General features: G+C 41.1%; 1 protein-coding gene across 1 annotated transcript in view; it reads right to left on the bottom strand.

Moving 5' to 3' along the window:
• Positions 1 to 3,363: 3,363 nt before the first annotated feature.
• Positions 3,364 to 25,295, bottom strand: part of itgb5 (integrin, beta 5) — a 52,987-nt gene continuing 31,055 nt past the window's right edge. The window contains exons 12-16 of the mRNA XM_008437884.3: positions 17,128 to 17,350; positions 16,365 to 16,465; positions 8,681 to 8,800; positions 7,528 to 7,694; positions 3,364 to 6,946 (exon numbers count right to left, since the gene is read on the bottom strand). Coding sequence (XP_008436106.1) covers positions 6,857 to 6,946; positions 7,528 to 7,694; positions 8,681 to 8,800; positions 16,365 to 16,465; positions 17,128 to 17,350 — 701 coding nt within the window. The 3' untranslated portion in view covers positions 3,364 to 6,856. The remainder of the gene's footprint in view (positions 6,947 to 7,527; positions 7,695 to 8,680; positions 8,801 to 16,364; positions 16,466 to 17,127; positions 17,351 to 25,295) is intronic.

Genomic DNA, 25,295 nt, shown 5'->3' with positions numbered 1-25,295 from the left:
ATACATTAAATAAGCAAATAAACTAATATAGTGTACTAAAAGCACAATCAGAAACTTAATCATAGCATAATGTTATTTTTAAATTCTGCTGTGTTCCTCTCCTGATCCATTCTGCCTGGTATCGCACTGCGCCATGATGGACACATTTAAAAAAAAAATTGCCTGTGTTCATCCTCACTAACATTATTCAGCCTACTTTGTCTAATTAGTCAGCCAGTTATTGCGCGTGGCTGTGCGGAGAGCTCTGAGAAAGTCATCCTTCAAACTTGAACAACCACAATAGTTTCTGTGATTCTTATTAAAAACTCAACAGACACAAAATGGAAGAGCTAGTAAAGCCACATTAGCACCATAGATTTCAATCTCCTGTTTGTTGAGCATCTCTGTGCAATGCAGCGGATTTAACTCATGCAGGGCTGGTCCAAGGCTGCATGAGGCCTTGAGCAGAATTTGACTTAAAAGCCAGTCTTGCTGCTAAAAACATCAGCACCTCTAATAGCTTCTGGGTTAGATTTATTAAAATCTGGAAGAGGGGGAGTAGATTAATTGGCCAACCTAAAAATGAATCACTTATAACTGCAGTTTAGTCATTTGGATTTGTAAACAAACAGAGCTCAAACTCAAAGATTAAACTCACAGAAGTCTGCAGCAAGCAGCTGGCAGACTGAGCTTTTGAAGAGGTTCCCACCGACCAATCAGAGCTCACCTCTCTTCCATTCCCCACAGCAGTGCTGCTTCTGGCACAGTTCAAACAGCACAGCTTCCCGGTGGCTTAAATAAACACACGGCCTGTGTGGAGCCGTGTGGGCTGGGTGGGACCGGGCCTCAGATCAGGTGGACAGTAACGGTACTGTTCCTCCACAGCAGCTGAAAGCAGCTTAGAGTGCTGCTTCACACGGTTCACTGAGCTTTGTGTTGGATCCGACCTCAGCCGCAAAAACTCCCAGAGAAAAAAAATGAGCACTTCAGTTGGCATCATTATTACTTTGTATTCATTAGTTAAAAAGAAAAAAAGAAAGTAGAATGCTGTGTATTTCTCTGTAATAATTGTGGGTAGCTTGTGTTTACCTCCTCATTCCCTATGAACAGAGAAAACCCCATTAGGTTTACCAAGATGGAGCATTGTTTCCTTTGTTAAATTTGAACACCAAAGCTGCTTTCTTTGCACTTTGTCTCACTGGTGACTCTTCTATTTACCAGGTTGTTTCAGGTAAGAATCAACTGAATCTATTTAGCTAGAAAAGCAGAGTACTGGACCGGATCCTGGAACAGGATTTTTGTGGTAAACATGTTGTTTGGACAAATTGGCCTGCAGCTTGTCTAAGTGTGAAGCAAAGACAAAGATTCAGCCCAGTCATCTCAGGCTGACATCTCAGGCGAAAGGTAATGATTTGGGCTACAGCACCTTGGGAGTTTGGTGACTTGCTCACTGATTTGAGACCGAGACAGGAGAAGGAGAAGGAGAAGAAGAAAGCTTTGGTTTTGGTGAAAGGTGGTCATCTCTGAGGTTTTACCCATCATAGTACAATAAGCCTTGGCTGCTCTGTAGCAGGTCCTGAGCACACAGATGACCTCAGTCATTATGGATGACTACAATGACTGAAAGGTCAAGGTTACGTAGCTGTAACACCAGTCCAAATCATCATCGTTCCACCACCATGAATGACATTAACAGGTGACTTGCAGTTTGAAGCACAGTTAATAGTTCTGAATTTTTCATTATAATTTAGTTTTATTTCCTTGTAGCCATCCAATTCCTTGTCTAGTTCAGATAGTTTTAGTTAACTATGATAACTTTGGTTTGCAGGGGCACACACTTCTGTTTCCGTTTCCTCTTTTAAATAATGTTTCGCAATAATGGGCATCTGGTTGTTTAGAAATAGCCTCGTGATCCTTGCCAGATTGTCAGTGATATCTGCTGATGCGTTTCGTCTTTGGCACTGATGAACAGTGATCACTGCAGCAGCAAACTGACATAAACTCCTGCTTTAATGGGGCTGATGACAATTATTTATGATTCAGTATTTGACCATTTGATTCTGAACTGACTGTCAAATCCTTTTTAAACTCAACAACCTTGGATCTGTTGATTTTCATGCAGTTGAGTTATTTCTTGTATTCATGATTTTGACTATTTAGTGGTATTACAAATTAATATTTTAAGTGTGCTTCATTTCGTTAAAATGAAAATTTTTACTGACTTATTTCTCCGTTTGCTATTATGTAAAACTTTAGTATTCTGAGCGGGCGTTAATGCTCTCTTACTCCTCTTCCCTCGTCTCGGCAGGGTGAGAGGTGCTGTCAGGAGAAAACAGGCCGAGGGAAGTTTTCCAATGAAAAAAAGGAACTGAAAAATAAAGAAAAATACTTTAGCAAGCAAGACAGGAAACCGGGCGTGTGTTGTCAGCTGGCAGAACATTGCAATTACTCTCTCTCTCACACACACACACACACACGCACGCACACCCACACACACACACACACACACACCCCCACACGCGCACACACAGAGGAGGATGGAAACAAGATTCAGTAGCGTGTGTGTGTTGTTTCTACTTCCCTCTGTAGAAAGAACACAGGTCATCATGATAAAGGAAAAGGCAATAATAACTCAAAGTAGTTTACAATAAATTAATTTTGTTTTATCAATAAAAGGCTCCAGGAACCACTGTTGTCTGTGATCTAGTTGGATCAAGCCCCAGGCTGCAACAGCTCATCTACAGTATTTAAAAGACAGTTTGTGTTTGAGGTCATGATTTAAACGGGAACTAAAGAGGGAATTGATTACAATTGAAAAAGCTTTGAGAAAAATGAAATGCATGGAGATGAATAACAACCTCCTCCTACATGCTCCATATTGCGAGCAGCTTTGTGTAGAGTCAGTGTCGTGTCCTTCCCTCTGCGCTGACAGATCATTAAAAATATCGATGGTGTTAATGAGGTCAGATTCTGCTCTGTGCTGCAGTTATTGGCTTCCAACAAATTTCCCACTGCCAAACCGCTTTCTGCCTCGGTCGACTCTTTCTGAACTGGCTGTCACTCCTCTTCCTCTTCCTCATCAGCACATCTCTGTCTAGATGGACGATTAAAGCCGCCCTCCTTTGGTACAAAGTCTCTCTAAACCAAGAAGGCAGGGCGCAGGGTTTCATATTCAGCCTCTCATTTCAATCGGCTGAAGATAATTATGACTAAATCTGCCAGGGGTGGAAATAATTTTGGACTTAATTGAATGAATTAAGGTCTTTCACATTTTATCACATTACAACCATAAATCCGTATGCATTTTAATAAATATTAAATATTTAAATATGAAGTGTGAGGAAAATGAAGCTCATATCTCTAACGTGAACCGGAAGACAAGTGTTTGAACTGAGCCGTTTATTGTTACATCAACATGGAGTGTGGACATGTCTTCAAGGACCCTGCAGGAAGAACATTTCTGTTCCAGGAGACAAACTCTTAATAAAAACACACAGCCATCCCTTTGGCACTCAAGTAATATTTACAAGACCCCTCCCACACAACAGCTGTGTTTCCATTGAACGTATAATTGTGCAAATTGGAATTATGAAAATACATTTGCTTAATGGAGATATGGGAATTTTGAAAAACTTGTTTTTAGATAAAAATGTTTTGCTATGATGAGGTTGTTATTTGGCCATGTAGATGTAAAACTGCAATGGGAACACTTTTTTCATTTGGCACGAGTCACATGATCAACAGCGGGACGTTACTACTGGCAGAAACGTCAAAGAAGACGACAGAAGTGGCAGGGAGATGATGGTGCTGGGTGTTTTGTAATGACTTTTCACATGTGATTTTAAACGTGTTTCAGCATTAGCATATTATGGACAAGGTTTTGTGCATATTTGTAATGGAAACACAGCTAACGACACCCAGCTAGCTGTACACGTTCAGCAACATCACCACAACCTTTATCATGCAAAAGGCTGGTGATATCTCTTTTTTTTTTTACTGGAAATACATTTACTAAAAGGAGGAAGCGTGGTATTCATATAACAGATGACAGCATAGAAATAGACAACATAATGGTTCAAACATTGAGTCACCTCTGCATTCAGGACTGCAAACAAAGCTCGTCTTTATTCCCCCCAAAATTATGAACATCTGGATTTATTCAACCAATTAACTACATATTAATCTTCCTCTACCCAAAAAGTACAAATCAACAACTGTCAAAAGGTTTAAACAGCAAATCAGTGACAGCCTCTAGCTGCGCTTCCATTAACCAGAAAATTGCACAAATTAAAATTACAAAAGTAAATTGGCTTAATGGAAACAAGGACATTTCAGAAAAAAAACACGTTTTTAGAGTCGGATGAGTTGGTTTTTTGACTGGGGTCACGTGATCCCACCTTGTTGCATTCAGTTTAGTCATTTCAGCTGCTTACATACTAAATCATTAACATGGCCTGGTGCTGGTCTACATGGTGACCCAATTACAACCAAATCAAAGCATTCCTTTTGGATTAACTAGGCACCTAATTTGTTTCCTTGGCTGTGTTTCTCACTGTGAGTCATTTGGCTACTGTTGCAATAGAGGATTCCCTAGGCAAAGTAAAGGCTTTATCCTGTCAGTATGTGCAAGTTCTGACTCGCACACAATCTATAAGCAGAAGGACTATGTAGGATGATCAATTGGAGACAAGAGAAATGACGTAAAGACTTGAAGCAAACCATTTCTAGGGTCTCTGTCCACTGTAATTTGCCAATATCATTCTGCAAAGGGTCTTGATTGCAATTTGTGTCAATTATTCACGAGAGAATCCAAACCTTCCCTAGCTTCCAAGTAGACAGGTAACAACAAGACTGAAAGAAGAGCGGTCCTCACACTTAATCACCTGGGAATGACTCAACTTTTAAAAATAATAGAGTTTTTGGTAGCCACAAAAAGGTTGCTCTGACCTAGAGACGCACCAAGTGTTCATCTGGTGACCAGAATCGTCAGGCTAACCTGTGACCGGTCATTAGAACTTCAAAAATCCCATATTTCTGCCCCCCCATCCCCCCATCTGTAAAGACGCTAGAAGTAAAGACTTCCAGGTCGCCATAAGGAGAACAACTCTCTGCTTGTTCTTAAAGGTTATGTGTGGTTGGGCCGGTAACACTTTATTTGAAGGGGTATTTTGTAAATTATGATAATTTAATGCAATGTTGGCACTTTTAATGGACTTTCAATGCAACATTTAGAGCAACTTTGAATTAAAAGTGACATTATTTACCAAATGACACTTCATGACAACTGTCATAAAGATTCATAAAGACTTCTTCATGTTCATGACAGGTGTTATGTCATGTTTATGACAGTATCATGTCAGTCTTATGCACACCCCTTCAAATAAAGTGTTACCATTGGGCCAATAGGTCTCCTTGTCGCCATTGTGTGACAATAGCAGCTTCATTTTGTTCTCTGTCTCGTGTCGTCCACCCCTCCTTGTCACAACCCCCTGGCAAACGTTCACCGCACTCTGCAGGCAAAACTATTGTTTGATGAAGCAGTATTTTGTGGTTATTTACGCAGAAAGGCACTGGGACAGCAATGTTGTGTAACTCTCAACTTCAACTTCCAGAAGCTGCTTTTTCAGCAAGAGAGCAGGATGGATCGTTTTGAGGAGCAATTGTCCGAGGTTTTGAGGAAGTACATTAACCATGGGTGAACGTCCCATCTTTCTTTTCTTCCCATTAACATGTGAAATAAAGATACTGCAGCTGATCGGTCATTATTTTTTCAGAACTTGTGAACTTGTAATGGTCAATCCTCTGACATGATCGCTGTGTACACCATCCTACAGTGGGAGGGGCTTCACTTGGCTCGGTGCGGCTTGAAGGGTGTGCTCAAAAAAGATTGCTTTGAAACCACGTGACCGCGAGTCGACAGTATGACTTCAGACCGACCATACCGGGTCCTTTACTGAGCGAAGAAAGCTCAAACTAAAGTCAGAAGAGGCATCGAGACATTTTATAGGATGTGCTGAAACAGAACAAGACGTTGGTAAGTAACGGGAAGGCTGAGTGGAGCACAGCAACGGTGCTCTGGTTTCACTTCTCACTCTAACTGGTGAATGACTAACACCATTCAGGTGTTTTTAGTTCCTAAAGGGAACCCAGAATCAGTCAAACTGATGTCGGCAGGCCAAGCTTTATAAAAACCGCGAGCTAATTTCTGATTGGAGCTTCTCTTTGAACTCGAGGTGTGGCAGTTTGGATTGACAACACAAGACGGTACGGAGTGACACGAGTGCAGTCCGGTCATGTCCAGGCGTTAGTTTGTTAATGCCCTGCTATTCAGATTATCAGAGGAGAGTGCAACTGCATCATGTGATCAACCCAAACACATCTTTACAGAATTAGACATTTTAACACCATATGTGCAAAATAAAGGTAAGACATCTGTTGCTTAGTAAATATTAGTAGTATCAAATGATCATTACAACCTTGTTTAGAAATATAAGCTAGTAATATGCTGAAAATCAGAGTCCTGCTGAGTGAAGAGCTCATTTCTCAAATGTGTCTTTAGTATTTCTGAAAATATGGAAATATAAGCCAATATCCTGTTCAGTACATGCTGCTCTACGTGGTTGGAGTTAGGAGTTTATCTTGTGTAAGCTGCACATCCACAGTTTGAGTTTGCTCCACGCTCTGAGTTTAATCGCCCTTTTGAATCTCCTCAGGAACAGAAATATGACAGACTCAACGTCTTCTGGGTTTGTTTGAATCGTTTGTCAGCAGCGTGGGAGAGCAGAGGGAAGGAGGGAGGGGTGTGTTCAGTCTGCTGTCCTCCATCATTCAGGGGTCTGTGTGTTGGACCGGTCCTGCCGTGCCCCGTGCAGAGGGATCAGTGGACCCCGCCGTTAAAAGGCTTCTCGAACGTTTCAATTTCTGCAAAGTGAGTGGTGATGGGGTCCTTGTACAGAGGGTTGGACGCCTGAAAAAAACCCCAACACATTTAAAAAAGTAATGAATAGTACAATACACCAAGTACAAAGAAAGATCAATAAATACGATTCCTGCATAGAAATAAAAGTAAATAAAATTATCATTATGACGTGACAATATGAGACAATCTGTGAAGCAATCCAAACTCCTCAGCCTTCTCCCAGTGCCAACTGCAGAAATACACCAACCAGAAACAACCAATCAGAGCCAGTGGGAGGGTTTTAGTGCTGTCAATCAACTTTGTATACACGCTGCTCCCACCCTCCTTTCTCTCTTCTACATTACAGCTGGATCACTACAACATAGCCTGCTATGAATGCTAAGGCTAGTTAGCATGGCTACTAATGACTGTGGATAAACAGTTTTCTTACACCGATTATCTGTCTCATAAACTGTCACAACATGGTGGCAGTTTTATCAAATCTGTAAAAGTTACATACTGCAGCTTTAAACAAGTTGCACCGAGTTCAGGATGTTGACTCTACTGTAACTGGGACATGAACATCCACATGGTAGGGACTGTTAGCTAAAGCTAATTCAGGTAGAAAAGACCGGAGACGTCTTCCTTACCATGAGGTACCGGGCGCGGACCCGAGCGCTCTGGAAGCGAGCGAACTCTCTCCGGTCGTGTATGGTGATGACCAGCTTCCAGGTGGCCAGCAGAACCAGTCCCACCAGTAAGATGGTGCCCACCACAGCCAGTAGGACTGTTAAGGCAGACGGACCACCTCCACACTCTGTGCCAGGAGTCGTCCACAGGTTACAAAGAAAGACAAGATGTTGGGTTTAGATTCATGATAGGCTGAAAAATCTGAATACATCACCATGGTAACAGATTTAACTGCTGGCAGGTTTTTTTTTTATTTAAATTTTTTGTTTTAGTTTCAACTTGACCTGAAGCAGCATCAGTTCTCCACTTCTAAACTCAGGTTAAAATCCAAGATGAACTATTTTAAGATGTCTTCCTTGATTGGATTTGCTGAACTACAGCCAAGGCTCAGATGATCGTTCTCAGATCTCTGTTTCGGTTTCAGTGTGAACTCAGGGTCACCAGATGAACTGTTGCATCTTTGTTCTCAGACGTCCAGATGGAACATTTCCAAAAATTATGTTTTACAAACATATAATGCATTACTTACGTAATTTACATATAATTACAGCTAAAACAAAGATTCATTTTCATTCGGCCTGTCCAGTCTAAAGGAAATGCTGCCTTTATTGACACAGTCTTGGGGAAAAAAGGGCAGTTAAAACCAGATGTTTACATACACCAAAAAAAAAAAAAACAGTTTGTTCTCACCGTCTGAAGTTGAATCAGACCAAATTTCTTTTTTTGTTTTAGGTCAGTTAAATTTACCAAAATTATTCCTATTTGCTGACCAAGAAAAGTTTGGTCTGATTTAACAGCCATTAGTGAGAAAAAAAATACTTGGCATATGTAAATAAACCAAACATTTTAATTGGTGTATGTAAATATCTGGTTTCAACTGCAGGACTGGGAAAAAAAAGTCAGAATTATTCATTTTTTCCCCATCAGTGGCTCTAATCCTAATACCCTAAACTTTCCATCCCTTAAGAACTAAAATCCTGATTTGAAAACTGCTTTCCATATTCACTCAGGTCATTTCAGTCTCATTCCAACTGTTGATCTGAAACACTTAAGAGGGACAGAAAACCCAAAACAGAACTCATTCAGTTTAAGTAGACGGAAGTGAAAACCGACCCGGCTCCTGGAGCGCGGTGAGGATGGAGCGTCCGCTGGCGTGCTCCAGGTACGTGAACTTCATCACACAGTCGTTCTCCGTCTTGTACACACACAGCACCGCTGCAGGGTCCTCGTTTTCTGCACAGCAATGGAAGATAGGAACAGGAGTTTCACTTGTCAAAAAGAGGAAATGACTTTAAATGAAAACATCAAGGTCAAAGCAAAAAGAGCTGGAAAAAAAAGGCTCAAAAAAAGGGCAAATGCTAGTAGAAGCAGGTTTCTGGTTTGTTTAGCTGCTTTGCAGACATGAGACATGAAAATCTGTCAGTCCAGCAATTCAATTCCAACTTTTAGGGTATCGATGTAATTCAGAAACAAATTTTAATTCAGAAAGCAGTTATTCTATTCAAACTGTCTGGAGAGTCTGTTTAGATGACAAGAAGGAAGTACGGTGTAAACAAACAGAACATTTACTTCATTCCATCCAAATCCCATCACTTTATATTTAAACAAAAATAGTGGATACAATTCTGTAACTTCTACAACCAGTTTTTAGATTTCATAGCTGCGTCCTCAGCTTTTTCTTAATTGAAAAAAAAAAAAAGAAAGATTCAAAATATATGAACAGCAGGTGAGACGGCCCTCTCTGGTGACCCAGTGGACGTGTGAAGCGATACGAACTGCACTCACAAATAGTAGAAACATAGACATACAAATTAAACGCATTAAATAGATTTTTTAAAATTGATTTTTGAATCCATTCAGAGTTCCCAGGACTAGGAATTATGATTTTCTTTACACCTCCAGTGTTGAACAAAGGAGGAGGAGGATTATTGAACGCTGCCTGGTGGTGTGTGAGGTCACAGCTTTACCAAACAAAGTCCTCATTCCCTGATGGCGGCGCTCACTTTGTGGATGCCCTTGTTTTCAGTCAGTCTATCCCCCAAACCTCACGAGGGAGGGTGAGGCCATTCCTCCTCCCTCCTTTCCTCCGGCCCTCCTCTTCTATCTCATGCACAAAGTATCCGGAGCGTACATGTGGAGTCCATTAGGGCCGCTCAGATGGCTGGAGTAGCGGGGAATGCAAAGAGACACGTCAGACTTGGAAGCGGGGCCACGCCAGGTCACAGTGGAATGTTTCTGAACGGCACGCAGCCGAGCCCCTCCAGCTCACTAACCAACGTGGGATCATTGACACGCTCCCCTACACATTCAGCCGCCGCTGGGAGGAATGGAAGGACAAGGCAGCTCCAGGGACATCAGACAGCTCCACTCTGCTCTGGCCGGGTTCAGGCTCCGCCCACTGGCTTACTGAGAATACAGAACGGAGGGGGCGGAGCCTGGCCGCAGGTGTGTTTGCTCAGTGGGTGGACACAGGTGACTGATGAGGTCTGTGGATTATCTGAGTGGGAATGGATGAAACCTTTTAACCCGACGAGAGGGGCTGCAACAGATGGAGAGGGTCTGCACAGGGACGCCTGACACCCTTGTTCATGACGTAATAGACAGGCCAGGCTTTGAACAACTAAGAGAGTTCAATCCACATTCATGACCCGCTGACGACCTTGGACCGGCCCATCTGAGTTTGTAGTAGAAGAGTAAATCTCATTACTTTGTGTAGGTGCTGCAAGATACAATAATACAACAACTGCTTTACCAACGTTACCAGTGCACATAATCCCTTTAGCAAAGGGGTATTCAGATACATTAGCTTTTAGTATCTGAATATGTCAGCTAACATTAAAGGGGCAGTATTAATATTTTGCAGGCACATGGTGTCATTTTATAGCACAATAAAGTAACTATGTTAGCCTCTGTTGTTATAAAAATGTTGTATATGTTAAATATAACTTAACGCAAATTGAATTTTAACACCTTGAAATTGTGAAATTCTCATGTGTCTTTAAGAAACTCCTGCTCTTTCTGAAACTCCGCCTTTATGAAGTCATCACAACATGGCTCCTCTAGTCCTTTGACAACGTTTTTACCAGAGTTGCTCTGAGAAGTAGCTCCTATAATGAACTCAGCTGATGTTCCACCAGGTGTTTGCCAATTGCTGCTGGCTAGTCTGAAGGAGCTGAGAGGGAGGGTTGAGGAGGAGGAGTTTTTTGTGAGGCGGACGCTCTAAAGCTGCATCTCCAAGGTGGAGATTGGTTCATTCAGGCATTTTGTACAGGTTGCCATGGAGATTGAAGGATTTCTTAATCAATGCAACACTTTTGATGAGGAAATAACCTTATAACATTATGTAAAGTTCAAAAAAGCAGATTTTACATAATACTGTCCCTTTAAGAAAAGACAAACTGACGTGAAGTTTTTACCTAAATATAGACTTCTAAATAATTCTTTACTGAAACTGACGGCAAAGCTGTGTGCTTTCTGTGTGGAGAACTTACAGCGGCGTTTAAGGATTGCAATTTACAAAGAGTAAACGTGCAAGAATTTGACTGATTCAGAGCCGACACACGCATACCAGGACTTGCTAGCTAAACTGAGAAAGCAACAAGGATGTTTCACAAAGCTCCACTTTTCCCCAGTTAGGAACATATTTGTAACATCCCACAAAACTGCAAGATATGGTAAGTTACTCTCTGATGGGGAGTTTATGAAAGGCTGCTTGGTAAAGTCTGCATTGGTAATTTGGACTGGTTTCTTTGGGTCTGGATGAGAGTAGTGATGTCTTTGAACCAGGGCTGAAACGATTCCTCCAATGATTCACGTGTCTCGATTATTAAAATTCCTCGAGGAAAATTGATCTGCCTCGAAGCTTCCTTAAATTATGTTTTATTATGTAGCGCACCATGTTCCGCATTTGTGGTGGGCAGCGCTCTTCCGCCTGTGAGTTGTTTTGAAGTACTGGCAGCATGGTGTTGAATTGTGTGGCGTTTTGTCAGGGTTTTGTCTGCGACAAATGAGGATTGTTGTACTTTGCGGTGCGATAGTTGGACTATGACAGCTTTTCTGTTGTCGTCACGGTTTTGGAACAAAAGGTAGGAATGGGAGAGAGAGAGACAGAGATCTGATCCCTCGGATAATCGCAAAAATATTCTATAGAGTACTCGATTACTGAAATATTCTTTTACAGCAGCCCTACTATGCAGACTGATGTAACTGAGATCTAACTATTTAGAAATTAATAGGTTTTGTCAGATTCATTAAGTGATTATAGCTTTACCAGTAACCCATGATCCCAGGATACCTGTACATTCTGATCATCAAAGCTGAAAATACTGGTTAATGCTAATAAGTGGACACAGGAATATAAAGGGGAGATCTCACATCAGATAAAAGCTGGAGATATTTAAGGCCTGGGAAAGGCTGACGTCTGCAGAAAACATTTCATTTTAGCCTGAGCCACATCAACTAAACAGAGACTCATGTGGAATTATAATAACAGGAAAATATTCTTTGGTTATGTGTGGTAACTCTTCATCAGGCCTGCCAAATATAAAACAACCATGACTGAAGACGTACTTCACTCTTCTGAGATCCCTGTCACAAGTAGGGCAGAGAAATAGTTTATCCTGAATATATCATTTCATGCTCAAGTATAAGAAACCAATTTAACAGTAACAGACCAATCAGCTGAGAGACGTCTTGTTGATCAGCTCTGAAAGGTGATTGGAGAGTTACTGAAAATCTTAAAATAAAGTTTTATAGCATAAACTTTGGTGTAAAAATGGGGAAGAAGCTTGTACACTAATGTGTTGGACTTAAGGTGTAAAAATACAACCAGTTCACGAGACATTTGGCATGAGAGTCAGACCAGGTGAGTTTTCAACAATTTTTTTTCCAAATGACAAATAAAAATGGTAAAACTTTAATAAATTCCAAACCACATTATACAGAATCTGTAACCAGATTTAGTAGTTAATATTTTCTGCAGTGTCCATGTTCAAGATTAATCAGTTTAATATGTATGTTTGACCAGATTCCTCAAGCTAAAAGTTAAATAGCCAATTTAGCAAAATTAGTGGCTAACAGCTAGCTGACTATGTTGTTCTCACGGTGCTTAAAAATCACATTTCTTCTGTCTCTGTGTCACAATATGTTTTTTATAACGAGTAACCAAAACTGCTGCAAATAAACACTTTCTAAACACTTAAGAATGCTCCGTTGGTGTTTATGTAACCGCATTTTGCTAGCCAGCTTGTCGACTGTGAAACAGCAGGACAAGTCCAGAGCTCCTTGCTTTCTTATTTCATTAGACATGGAGTGCAAAAGTTGTAAAGCACTCCCCTTCTAATTCGGGGTTTATAATAACAGCTTAGGCTGATGGAACTTTGTGAGACAAGAAATACAGCAGCATTTTAATATCACAAGATCTTGTTACGCCCTTAAAAACGACATTTTAGCCTGTATTGTCAATGTTTCCTGTCTTTAAATGAACAAAAGTGTGGATGAATAACGTTCAAATCAGAGAAGGCCAGAGTCTGAAGCCAGTGTGAGAGTGGTGGGTGAAAACCTAACCGTGCACCTCAACATTTTACTCACACGGGTTCATCAGTAAGCTCTCTAGTTGACTGACCCAAACCGTCTCACTTTAACAAAGAGGAACTGAAGAGAATTCCCGAAGACTTCTCTGCTTTCCCAGATGACCGGGTCACTGGGTTTGTTTGGATCTTCTTTCTCTAAGGTTTGCTTCGGGTTAGTGACCCTTCCTCTTGATTACACACCACAGACCACTTTATCCTCCTAAAGCAGCTCTGGCAAAGGTTTGTTCTTACCTCTGAGCAACACTCTCACTATATCTGTGGCATGTTTAAAGTTGATTTCCAACTATTCTAGAGTTGTATGGACTGAACGCTTCTGAAGACAGAATTATTACTGGGTCAGAGGAATATTTCAAAGTTAACGGGGAAAAAAGTGATTATCTTTTGTTTTTTAAACTTGGATCTCCACCAAATTCACAGATCTCTACTCCAATTCCAGAAATTCAGCAGGACTTGCGGATGTTGTCCTCAGTTAGAATTCCAAGATGACCAGGAATCCAAGTTTTCCCTTTTCAAGTTAAGAGAACGAACCAGACAGTTGATTTTAGCTAACACACGCCACCAGTTCTAGCTTCATGCTAACATGGCCAAACTTTCCTGAAACATCTTGAAGACTGAGCAGAAGGAGAAAGGTTTTCTGGTAAAACCAAAAAAGAGCGTTATGAACTGAACTCTAAGCATCATGGCTGGACAGGAAACAGGAACTAGTCACTTGGTGAACAACATCCCTCATTGTAAAGCATGGTGGTGGCTCATCATGCTGTGGGGATGCATCTTTGTAGCAAAAAGTGCACAACCAGTCTGCACAGTGTGTAAAATGCCTGAAACCAGATGTATAAAGCTTCTTTAAGAATGCTGTGACCCTCAGACGAAGCTTTAGAGAATATCCCTGAGTGGCCTAGCCAAAACCTGGACTTAAATGGAACAGATCATCTCTGGGAAGAGCTAAAAATGGCTTCTGGTGCTGTTCGTGTGACTGAGCTTGGGAGGACAGCAAAGGCCCAATCAAAGGCCATGACAGGCTTCTAGAAGCATCCTGAAGACGTGATGAGGCTGTGAAAGCCATCAACATGTGGAGTTCCTCACATGAGGACTGGAAACAGATTTCTGACTGGCACATTTCTAAACTGAGGATGAAAGAGAATCTTAAAAGGAAGCATGCTTGTAGCCATGGTTACAGCCAGCCATGATAATTTCCTGCTGGTTTTGCCTCACATTCTGCTCTCTTGTTTTATTGTTTTATTGTGTAGTTTTAGGATGACGTAATGTATGACTTCTTACTCTGTTGCTACAGTCACACATCTGTGTGGTTAAAAGTCCATCTGGTGACACGCAGTGCAAATTAGCTCAGGCTATAAATGTCACAGTGCTTAGTATTAAGCATACTAAACACTTGCCTCCATTCAAATACGCAACAGACTAACAATCACTGCCAAATGTGCTTCAACAAGGTACTTGACAAAGGCTGCGAAAACCTTTCAAGATGTGAATCATTTATTTTCCATTTTTAGAAACCAGCAAACACCGGGTGGTCACCGGGACGTTTGAGAATCGAGTTACTCTCGTTTTAGGCTTCTCCAGATTACAGTCAGTTCTGATTTTATTTATTGTGATCATATTATTATTGTATGTATCCATGAGCTCACGGCACAGCGACATAGATGTTGGGGATAAAAATCTCAATAAAAGACCAACGATGAGAGGAGACGATAGCTAAACTTAGAGGCTGAACCACTAGAAGTCTGCTGGAAATTAGGAAGCAACCACAGACGGTAAACGGTGGAAGCAGCTGCAGTGATGTCACCCGCTGGCTATAGATCCCAACAATCAGCATTTAGTTGTCACCATGTTGGTTTTGGAGCAGCAAGGACAAACCATGACTGAGCAAAAATCTCCCAAGACAGAGAGACACGTAGATGAACTAGAGCATTGTTTGTTGGAGTCTGGGCGTTGTTCTGGCCTGTGGTGGTGAATACAGAGCTCTCCTTCCACCAGTCTGCCTTCCAACAATCACCTGAAACACTCCAGATCCCAGATACAGTTGGTTAGACTTAAGAGTGAGGAGCTCCATCATCCATCATCCACCAGGAACTAGAAACTCCTCTGCATTGAAAGGAGTCGGCCGACATCAGGACACTTGATCAAGATGCATTCTGGGGGACTGTAGTACACTTAAGCTTACTCGTAAGTGGAATAAGCTGCTACTTGGACAACAATAAGCAGATTTCCTCTAAGTGCCGACCGTATTTATGCTTAAATTTGTAAGCAGAGCCAAACTACATCAGTGGAGTTGTAGCAGCAGGCAGTTATACGTTCTTTGCTTTAGAAGTGAACGTGCATGGACGGCCAACTGAGCTCATAATGGTGCCTGAGAATGAAAAACACGTTGCTATCGCTGAGCCTCATGTTAAGAAATCAACTGCGAGTCTTTCAAGAGTTCAAAGTCACAGTAACAGGGCTTGATTTGCTTATCAGGGATTCTACCTTATCTTAACCAGGACATTCTCACTCTTGTTTGAGAAAGGTGTGGTTTAACACACTTGCAAGTCGTTTGGAATTTCCTGGTCAGTTTCGTCTCAGTGACGGTCAGTGAGCCAAAGCAACCTGTCAGATGTTTATTTTAGCGATAGTGTTAGAAGTGGTCGTGCTGTACATGGCTCTCTGTTCCGGTTTGGCTCCATGCTCCACTTCTTTTCTCCTCCTCCTCAACTGTGTTCCTCTCCATGGCGACGCCTTTAGTACGTCAGACTGGTGATTGACCACTGTGTTTAAAATCTAACAAACATTCAACTTCAGAGTTTGTGTCGCACCAAATGTTGCTCTTAGATCAATGCTAGTAGTAGCGGCGGTGGTGACTGTTTTCTGGGAAACGCTTGCCATTTCTGGGGTGCGTCTGTTTTCTCCAAGGCCCTAGAAGGTGTGTGTGTGTGTGTGTGCGTGTGTGTGTGTGTACTTGTATACTCTACATATAGAGGACTATAATAACCATTGCCCTTCACCAACAAAGGGAGGTCATTTGTGAAGCATGAAGACATTTTCCTAGTTCTCTCTTTTTTCCCATTTGGAATGTGTTCATGGGTTCAAAGGTTTTGGTTAAGGTTGTGAGTATACTAGTAGTGGCAAGTAATAATTAGAGGAAACATCTGGGTTAGGCATAAATCCAGCTACTAAAATGAATGGAAGTCAATACATTGTGTGTATTTACCCACCGAGGCTCTCCACAGTTATGATTTTATCCTTGCACAAGCGCTGGCAGGTCTCGTTGTCAGCGAGTCTCCCCGAGTTGAAAAGCCGACACTCAATACACTCCCTGGAGCAAAGGGGGGAGGTCAAAGTTCACAGATCAAAACTCATCACAGTAATGAGCCCAAATTTACTGCTAATCCAGAAAATATCTCTAATATCTAATATTACTTTTTTTTTTTTTTTTTTTAGAATGGACAAATGTTTAACAACATTTCACTAATGGATCATTTTTGGCCCCACATAAAACTGCTGACTTATTATTTCATCACTAAACAAATATTAATGACCAAATGCATATGAAATTAACATTCAGTTAAAACAAAAAGTTTATTTTCTCCGAGTAAAAAGGAACATTTTTCTTGTCTCTGAAGTTAAATCAGTTATTTTCCTCTTTGAATTTTTTTTTAAGTATAATACTAATTTCTCTGAATTATGTCCATTTGCTAAACCTGCTCTGGGGAAAATGTGTAATGAGAGCGTGCTTTTGTTCAAAACTATTTCAACTTTCAGTAACTGGCAGTTGTTCAGTGCAAAAACTGTGGAAAATCCTGCCTGTGCTGTCTACAGGGTTAAATATGACCTTAATTAGTTCAGATGGACTCTTTGCAATCAATATTTCACTCCTGTTGCCTGTTGACCAAACTAGTCCCTGACGTCATAGCAGTATACCGAGTGTGTATTTTGTTTCTGTGTGTGTGTGTGTGTGTGTGTGTGTGTGAGTTCCACCTTTTGGTGCCGCAGGCGTCGGGGCAGGTGGGGCATTTCTCGCAGGTCTCTCCAAATGCCCCCGGCTCGGTGCACTGACAGCGGCCGCACACGCAGCTCCCTCGCCCGCTGCACATCTTCCCGTCGTCCGAGAAGCAGAGCGACGTCTCTGTGGAGCAGTTACAGTTGTCGCCCACGAAGCCGGCGTGGCATTTGCACTCCCCGCAGTGACACTCTCCGTGACCTGGAATGACACGGAAGCAGCAGGACAGTCGGAGAGGGAAACGTTAAAGAAGGCATGTCCACCATGCTTTCCACAAACACTGGAGACCTGATCACCAAACACCTGAAAGTTGTGCAAAAAGAGCTTTATAGTCAAGTTAGAAGTATTGGCTTAACTTAATTTCCGTTACCATGGAATAAAAAGTATCTTATTGACTTATATGACAAACACCGTCAGCTGATGACATTAATAACAAATGATCAGGAGAAAGCTAAAAACAGCTTTTGTTCCAGCTAAATAAAATACATAATATAATATGCAGCTAAACAAGGTTGCAGTCTTCATGTTTTTTTATTTTTTTTGCTTGCTTATTTGTTTTATTTCTTTGGAGAGATTTTACTTCAACATGTCTCCCAGTGCTGAGGTCCAGCCGGAGGCCTGTGGTGGTTGGTTGTTGGATGAAGGGTAACACCCTGTTATTTTTCCATTAAACATCACCTACAGATGGGGGGCTTTTATTTGCCTGATGGTCTCTTTCAAACTTGTTCCAACGATGCATGTTCCATCTAAAGGAGACTGAAGGATTTCTCAAACATGCATGGAAGAATTGAGGCAACACTCCAGGATTTTGATGAGGGTATAGCATTAGAACATGATGTAAAGCTAAAAAAAAAAAAAAGAGGGGTAAATTTTCCATAAAATTCACTCTTCAAGAAGTCATTCTCATTCTGGTGTATACAGATTTCCATCAGTTTTCATTAGTCACATTCTGGGTTCTTCTGTGTCACACAAGAAGTTTACAATGCTGGATAAGGATTTAGATTAAAACACATCTTTTTCCAAAGTAAAGTCCCAGAAAGTTCCACATCCTCAACTTAGAAATACACTGGACATGGAAGGATGACCCAACAGAGTGCCGCCTCTGGAGGATGTGGATCACTAGTGAATTAAATCACACTTTAGGAGTGGCTGCTGCTTCTGTCCAAGAATCTTCCTAAAATTCGAGAACATTTAGTCACCGTGCGCAGCTGCAGGGCAACGAGGAGGAAAAATAAACATCCCTTCAAAGAGGTCAGGGACTCCTTGGTGTCAGGAGGAAGCATTGTGTCTGGTCATCAGCTGAGTGGTCAGCATTAAGCAACACTTTGTCTGGAATCTCAGACATGCCATAACTTTAAAGCCGTGCGCATTTCAGGAGGAAAAACTGAGCGTGGGCCCATTATTGTGTTATTTTCTAGGTTGGCAGTCTGCTGCACCACTCCCAGTCTTTGCTCAGAGGCCGCCACGATGAGCAGCATGTGGCTGACTAATGGCACCAGTGCTGGGAATGTGTCCTTAAATGACTGTTTGGGCACTCAGAGGGTTGATGAGGTTTTACGCCTCTAAGTGCAAAGAGGATGAAAGGAGTGCAAATTCAGCTGCTTTCACATGGACAAGTCGAGGCTAGCCGCTAGCAGCCCTGCAGTCCATCAACACTGCGGTGCTTATTAGACGTGTGGGGGAGGTGATCGGCATCCAGCCGCTTTCACAGACCTCAGGCTCTGTTTCCAGCTCTTCTTTTAAGTGTTAATTAAGTGTCACCATTGTTCCGTTAGGTCATTCAGTCATTGACCAGCATGGCTGCCACTTGGCATGGAGGTAAATGCTTATTGCTCACTTTTCGGAAAACCAGAAGAATCTCCTGCAACAAAAGCCTTCTGCATTTCCAAAAATACATTTGATTAAAGAAAATAAAGCAATTAAAAAAAAAAAAAAAATCTAAATTTTTAATGGATTTTGTGTTTCTTCAAACATATCAACTTTGTTGAATGTCACAAAATATTATTTGCATCCACGAATCACACCAGATTATATATGACAGCATATCAGGCCCATTGTAGATAAAGAAAACTGAGTAAATTTGCGCCATAAAACATTGGGGTTTTTTTATAGAAAAAGCAAGGAAATTTCTGCGCTTAAAAGTAAAAAATCTGCTAGAATCTGTAAAACATACTTGTCAAACAAACTGGTTCACTGCAAAATCTTACCAAGTATTTTTGGTCTAGTTTCTAGCATAAATAAATGAATGCATTCGAGATAAGAAAACTACTGAAAGTAGTTACTTATAACATCTCAGTTATAAGTAACTTTTCAGCAAGATATAAAAGCTTGCAGAAATATAGAAGCAGGAATAATTTCTTAATATTGATGAAAATGTACTGGTTCCATTGGCAGTTTATTCCACATTAAAAGTGAAATAATCTGCCAAAGGAAATGGTACTCTTTTAAATCAATATTAAGGAATTATTAACTTAAACTCCTGTATATTGATGCCATTTTCCAGTGTATCAATATATTTGACTAGAAGCTCGACCAAAATTACTTTGTAGGATTTTGTGTTTTTACAGTGCAAGGTTTGGGTGGGCTGACATCACTCAGCTATGGAAACCGAAGAAGTACATCAATGAAAAACGGTTCAGATTTTGCAAAAGTTTGATCTTTTTAATTAATTGAGGTCAATTTATTACCCATCCCTGGGTTGAAGAGTTCAAAACCTTACAAAACTGCCTTTATACACTCTGCGTGGTTTAATGTAATTCTGATGCGATGCTGTAAACTGCAGCTGACAGGAAGCAGAATTAGAAAGTTGCACACCTGCATGGGAGAAACTCTGCAGCGCTGTGGGGTTCCAGAACAGCTCCAACACCAAAGACAGCAGTAATCCTCTCTTAGTGTGTCGCTGGCGTCTCCCCTGCTGAGTTATCAGGTAGCAGTGAACCGACTTACAGCCTGCATAGTAAGTCGCACTGCCAGCGTAAAAACTTGGTTATGGGACCAGGATCCAGTTCATGTTTTCTTGCTGCAGCCTGGGAATGCATATTTGTTGCCAAGACGCAGCATGGGTTTCAAAAGCGCATTTACGCAGGCTTATGCAAATATTTGGAGCTTATGTTAAAAGGGAAATGAGCTGTTAAGTCACTTTAGTTGCAGAAAAGGGGTTCTCTGAGTTCATATCCAACATGTCAAACTTGTGCACAACTGAAGAAAACATGTGCACCAACAGGGTGAAGAGTGGATGTGTAAAAAATGTCTTTATCTGGTCTACAAAGTTTTAGGTCATCGTGCTGAACTGAATAACCCTCATCAGGAATGCGGAGCGTCTGGTGTGATGTGGCAGCTAACACAGCGTCTGGATGCTGGGTCGTTTGGTTCCCACTGCAGATGAGAAGAGCTCACACTTCCTGCAGGGGAGCTCTAATCACTGTGTGTGTGTGTGTGTGTGTGTGTGCGTGTGTGTGTGTGTGCGTGTGTGTGTGTGTGTGTGTGTGTGCGCGCAGAAAGAAAACTCAAGGCAGTAACCTCCAACTTCTCCAGTTCCACTCAGAATCTTGGCCCTCTGTCCCGCTCTTAGGAAAAGCTGCAGTGGATTTTTGAAATGCTTGTGGTGGTGTAGCGTTCGCCAGGGTGACTCAAAATGTTACGGACAGAACAGGGAGAGTGAAGAGGGAAGCGGTCCGTCTCTGGGGAGGCTTCCCTGTGGAACATTCTGCATGTTGGACTAAAACTGTTGGAATACGGTAGAAAATATGACCAGAGGTCCATCGGTCAAAAAAATGTCACATTTCTGCACAGCTCTGCGCGTGTTGAAGTTCACTGAGGTTGCTCATTAATTCCCAGAGGAAACATTCCTCAAATCAATACTTCAATGTGGATGAAGAAAATTTCATCCATACAGGAAACATAGGAAACTGTTTCTGTTGAGCAGGCATGTGATGGTAAAACCAGATCAGATTAAGATATTGGTTTATGATAAGTTTGATTTTTTTCACAAATTATCCATAACGACATGGCAATACTTCATGTGGAAAAACAAAAAAAGAAAAAAAGTTATATAATGAAGCTCTATCCAGCAAGTAAATAGCAATAATTTTTTATAGACATGTCAGGCTTTTTTTTTTACTCCATGAAAGCTTTATTTAACTAATTACTGCTGACAGTGTTAAAAACACGAGGAAAACCTCCAGCCAATTTAAACTGGTGCTTCACAAGACAGAATACTTTAGAACTTGTGATGCAACCTGTATTAAATTTTACTAAAATCTCTGGTCCACTGACAAAACCCTTTTTCATGTTGCTCATTAGCAAGTTAAAACTAGTTCGTCAAGAAGGCTTCCATTCTGTGTATCATAACAGCGCTTCCTAAACGTACAGAGAAAAGCTAAAATGAAATATTCTGCCAGTAGGCAGGAGAAAAACAGAGCCTAGCTTGTCAAACAGTTAATTTGCTTCCTACTGTTCACTCCGAGTATTTTAATGTTTCCTCATTTGGGTCCAATCTCATCTCCAGTCTTTAGTTCAACAGGTGCAGGTTGGGAAATGTCCCAGCATAGATCGTACCACTGAAGTACCCATGAGACTGATGAGCCCACGTTTTACTGAAACTCCATCTTCTGTCGGACCCATGAAGCTTTGGATTCGCTGTTTCTCCTTTACTCTTCCTGGCTCTGATTGGTTGGTTTCAGGTGACAATGGTGACTCAGGAACGAGGTGGAGGAGATCGTTCTTATCACAGATTATCTGACTCATGTTGTGCTGTCACAATATAGTGAAGGTTTAAACAAATGTGTAAAAAACATTTGAAAAGTTAAAAAAAGTAACAAACTGCTGCATTAAATCTCTGTGTGGCTGTTTGGTTAGAAAGCCAAGGGGATATGATTCTATGTTTGATGGAAGAGATGGTTTGAACTTCCTCTTTCCTCCTCATTGGTCCTGCTCTTCAAGCCTCCTTCTCAACTCCACTAAGGGTTTGGGGTCAGAGTTCAGGTGTCACTTCTCAGTTCAATGATGCCTCCACATACTCACTATCTTGATCATTCGTTTAATTCCCTGCACGTATTCTGGTCCTCCCGACAAACAAAAGCTGACGCTTTCTGAAATGTACTTAGACTTCCCACATCATGAGCAGCATTTAGGACATTAATGGGCTCATACAGGATGTGTGGTGTGTTTCTTTCTGTCTCACTTCATTTAAACAAAGCAAAAATGTCAAATGACAGAGAGCCATGCACATTAATTTCAGAGCAGACGAGCTAAACAAACGGACCCGGCTGCCCCTCCCTGACGCTGACAGGCAGCTCATACTGTGGCAGGAGGCCCTGAAATGACAGCCTGACAGAACAACAATATCTCCATAAAACACTAAATTATACAGCGAGCCGTGGGAGGAGATTACAGCTCAGACAAGGGCTTAGACCAGCCTCTAAATCTTCGTCTCACTTCGGATCGAAATGGAAAAAACACGCAAAGAAGGTTCTGTTAAAGCTGCTCCCATCACAGCTCCCAGACTGCAGTGTGGAATGACGACCATTTCCTCTTTAAAAGACGACGTTTTGAAATGCTGAAGGGTCAGAGAGAAAAACATTTGGCACAATCCTCTGGGGACTGGGAGAGATTCCTACACATTTGTGGCCAAGTCACACAGAAATGTTTCAGCTACGCACCAGAGGTCTGGAGGCAGAGCGAGATGCTGGCATGGCAGCGAGAGGAGGCGAGGAACTGTGCCAGCCTGTACAGATGACGGCCAGAGTGCAGCTGAAAAACAGACGCTTTTTCCATAAACCGCTCGCAGACAGGACTTAAGAAAAACACCCCGCCAAGTTGACATAATGTGGCTCTGATTTTGTCTCATTAAGGAGGAATGATCACTGAGCTTCCTTCAGGGACAAACGGATAGAAAATATTCTGCTCTGACAGGACAGAGATATGTGCCGTTCCCGCTGTCGGCCTGTCTCTGGCGCCAACATGCATAGATTAAAAAAAGAAAAAGAAAAGAAAAGACACAAAGGAGACTTCAAGTCTAATGTCAAGGATGACATTTATATTATATTTTAACTTATTAACCGCTTCAGCTTCACTGACTTGACCTTTGGCTTTCAAGTCTGACTGGGTGATATAGACTTCAAGTTTTATCACAATATTTTGTGGTAATAACGTGAGAATAAGAAAAGTGATGATAAGAACCATTTATTTCTTGTTTTATTTAGTTGCGCCGCTGTGACAGCCCCGCACAGCAGTCATAACCCCTCACACTCAAATACTGATCCTGAAAAACATTTTGAATGAGCCTCTTTAGGACAACAGTCTTATGAAGAAGTAGGATTTCTAAACGGCACACAGTAACTGCAATTAATCAAATTTTCAAATCAATTTAAATGTATTGACAATTGTATTGAATAAACAGAGGAGAACTAAGAACCCCAACAATTTTGGGGAATTTAAATATTAATTGGAATTTATCTTGAAGACAATAAATCAACATTCTTATCATACAAAGAAATTTATCGCAATAAATGAAAAACAATGCGACAAATGCCCACCCTACTTTCAAGTCCAACACTTAAAAATCTGATGGGAATCAAAATGAGAATATTATATGAACTCCTCAATTTAAGTACATATCTGAAACATAAGAATTGGAAAGAGACAAAAGTAACAGTAGATTAGATTGAAAAATCACTTTCTAAGGAAGTATAAATTTAAGAACTAGAATGAGATTCAAGCAGAAATAACACTATGCTAAATACAAAGTTAAAACTCTTCATTCTATTAAACTGAACACAAAGCATCAAGAATGTGACAGTCTGTGTTTTGCTGCCAAAGAAAGAAGTCCTACAATTTGTTGAGCACAGATAGGAAACTAAATGAATATAACATGTTTGATTTCTTACAAAAGAAATCAGAGGAAACACACACAAAAAAAATATTTTCAGACATGTCTGTTCATCCATCTTCACAAGCAATACACCGACAACGGTTTTCATTCTGAAGAGTCTGTCTAGAAACCAACTCTGGTCTCTTTCTGTTCTGGAAACGATCTTAGAAATTAGCAGAAGATCAGAACAACACATAAACCAGAGATCTTCAGAAATGACCCAAAAACAAATGGACAAACACATAAATAAGAATTCAAAACTGACTGACGCAGCTGTATCAGTGCCAGAGGAGGCTCACTGTTCACTTCACTACTGGAACTGACAGTGAAAAAGAGAAGCTTGGAGAAGTGAAACCTTCACTTAGGGAACAGAGAACTTCCTGTGGGAAAGCAACATGCAGTCTGGATGATGACCAACACCCAGCTCTAGCTGTTCTTTTAAAAAAAAAACACACACAAGTCAACACATCTTAAAAGGGGCAAACTCAGAAAAAAATACACCCTTACGTTATTCACATATCAGGAACCAGACTGTGTCTGTCCTTACTGCTCCAATCAGATCCAGCAGAGTGTTTTGTGTTGCAGTCTTCCAACAACTTGGATCCAATCATTGTCAATCTATGAAATTTTCCCAGCATGCACTGCAGACCTCAGTTAACACAGTGAATACAGGAGGGTCACATCAGGACAGTTAGAAAAACAGAAAAGGTGAGAATTTATTGTATCATTTATCGTGATACATTTCTTAGATTTGTTTATTAGCCGTCACGATAAATTCCAAATATCGACATTTAATCCCCCCAAACTGTCCATGTTATCGGTATTGTTATTTTTACTATTTACTCCACTGTTTGTTCAATGAAAGTAATTATTAATACATTTGACAACATGGTTAAATGGGTTAGAGGTAGTGTGCTGTTAGTGATGCCAATCACTGTATTTGACCTGAAAACAAAGGGGCATGTTCTGAAGAGCGGCATTTGTGTCTGCCATGCAGTCGCAGCCATAGTTACCCAAAAATGAAGCAATGAATAGTTCTTATCGCTTTATCACAATAGTATCTCAAGATATCGTGATAAAACGTTAATAACTGTCAGGTGAAAACCTGTCTCTCTTGAAAGAACCCAGCAGTCAGGCAAAGGCTGAGGAAGCTCTGTTAAAACTAAACCAGTCTGTAAGAAACCTGCTTTGCACGGCGGAGGAGGGGTAATGATCAGGCATCTGAGGGGAATCAAAATGAGAATATTATATGAACTCCTCAATTTATGTACATAT

The sequence above is a fragment of the Poecilia reticulata genome, chromosome 2 (genome assembly GCF_904066995.2).
Source record: "Poecilia reticulata chromosome 2, P_reticulata-male-v2, whole genome shotgun sequence".
Lineage (NCBI taxonomy): Eukaryota > Metazoa > Chordata > Actinopteri > Cyprinodontiformes > Poeciliidae > Poecilia > Poecilia reticulata.
This window is presented reverse-complemented; position numbering and strand designations above follow the sequence as displayed.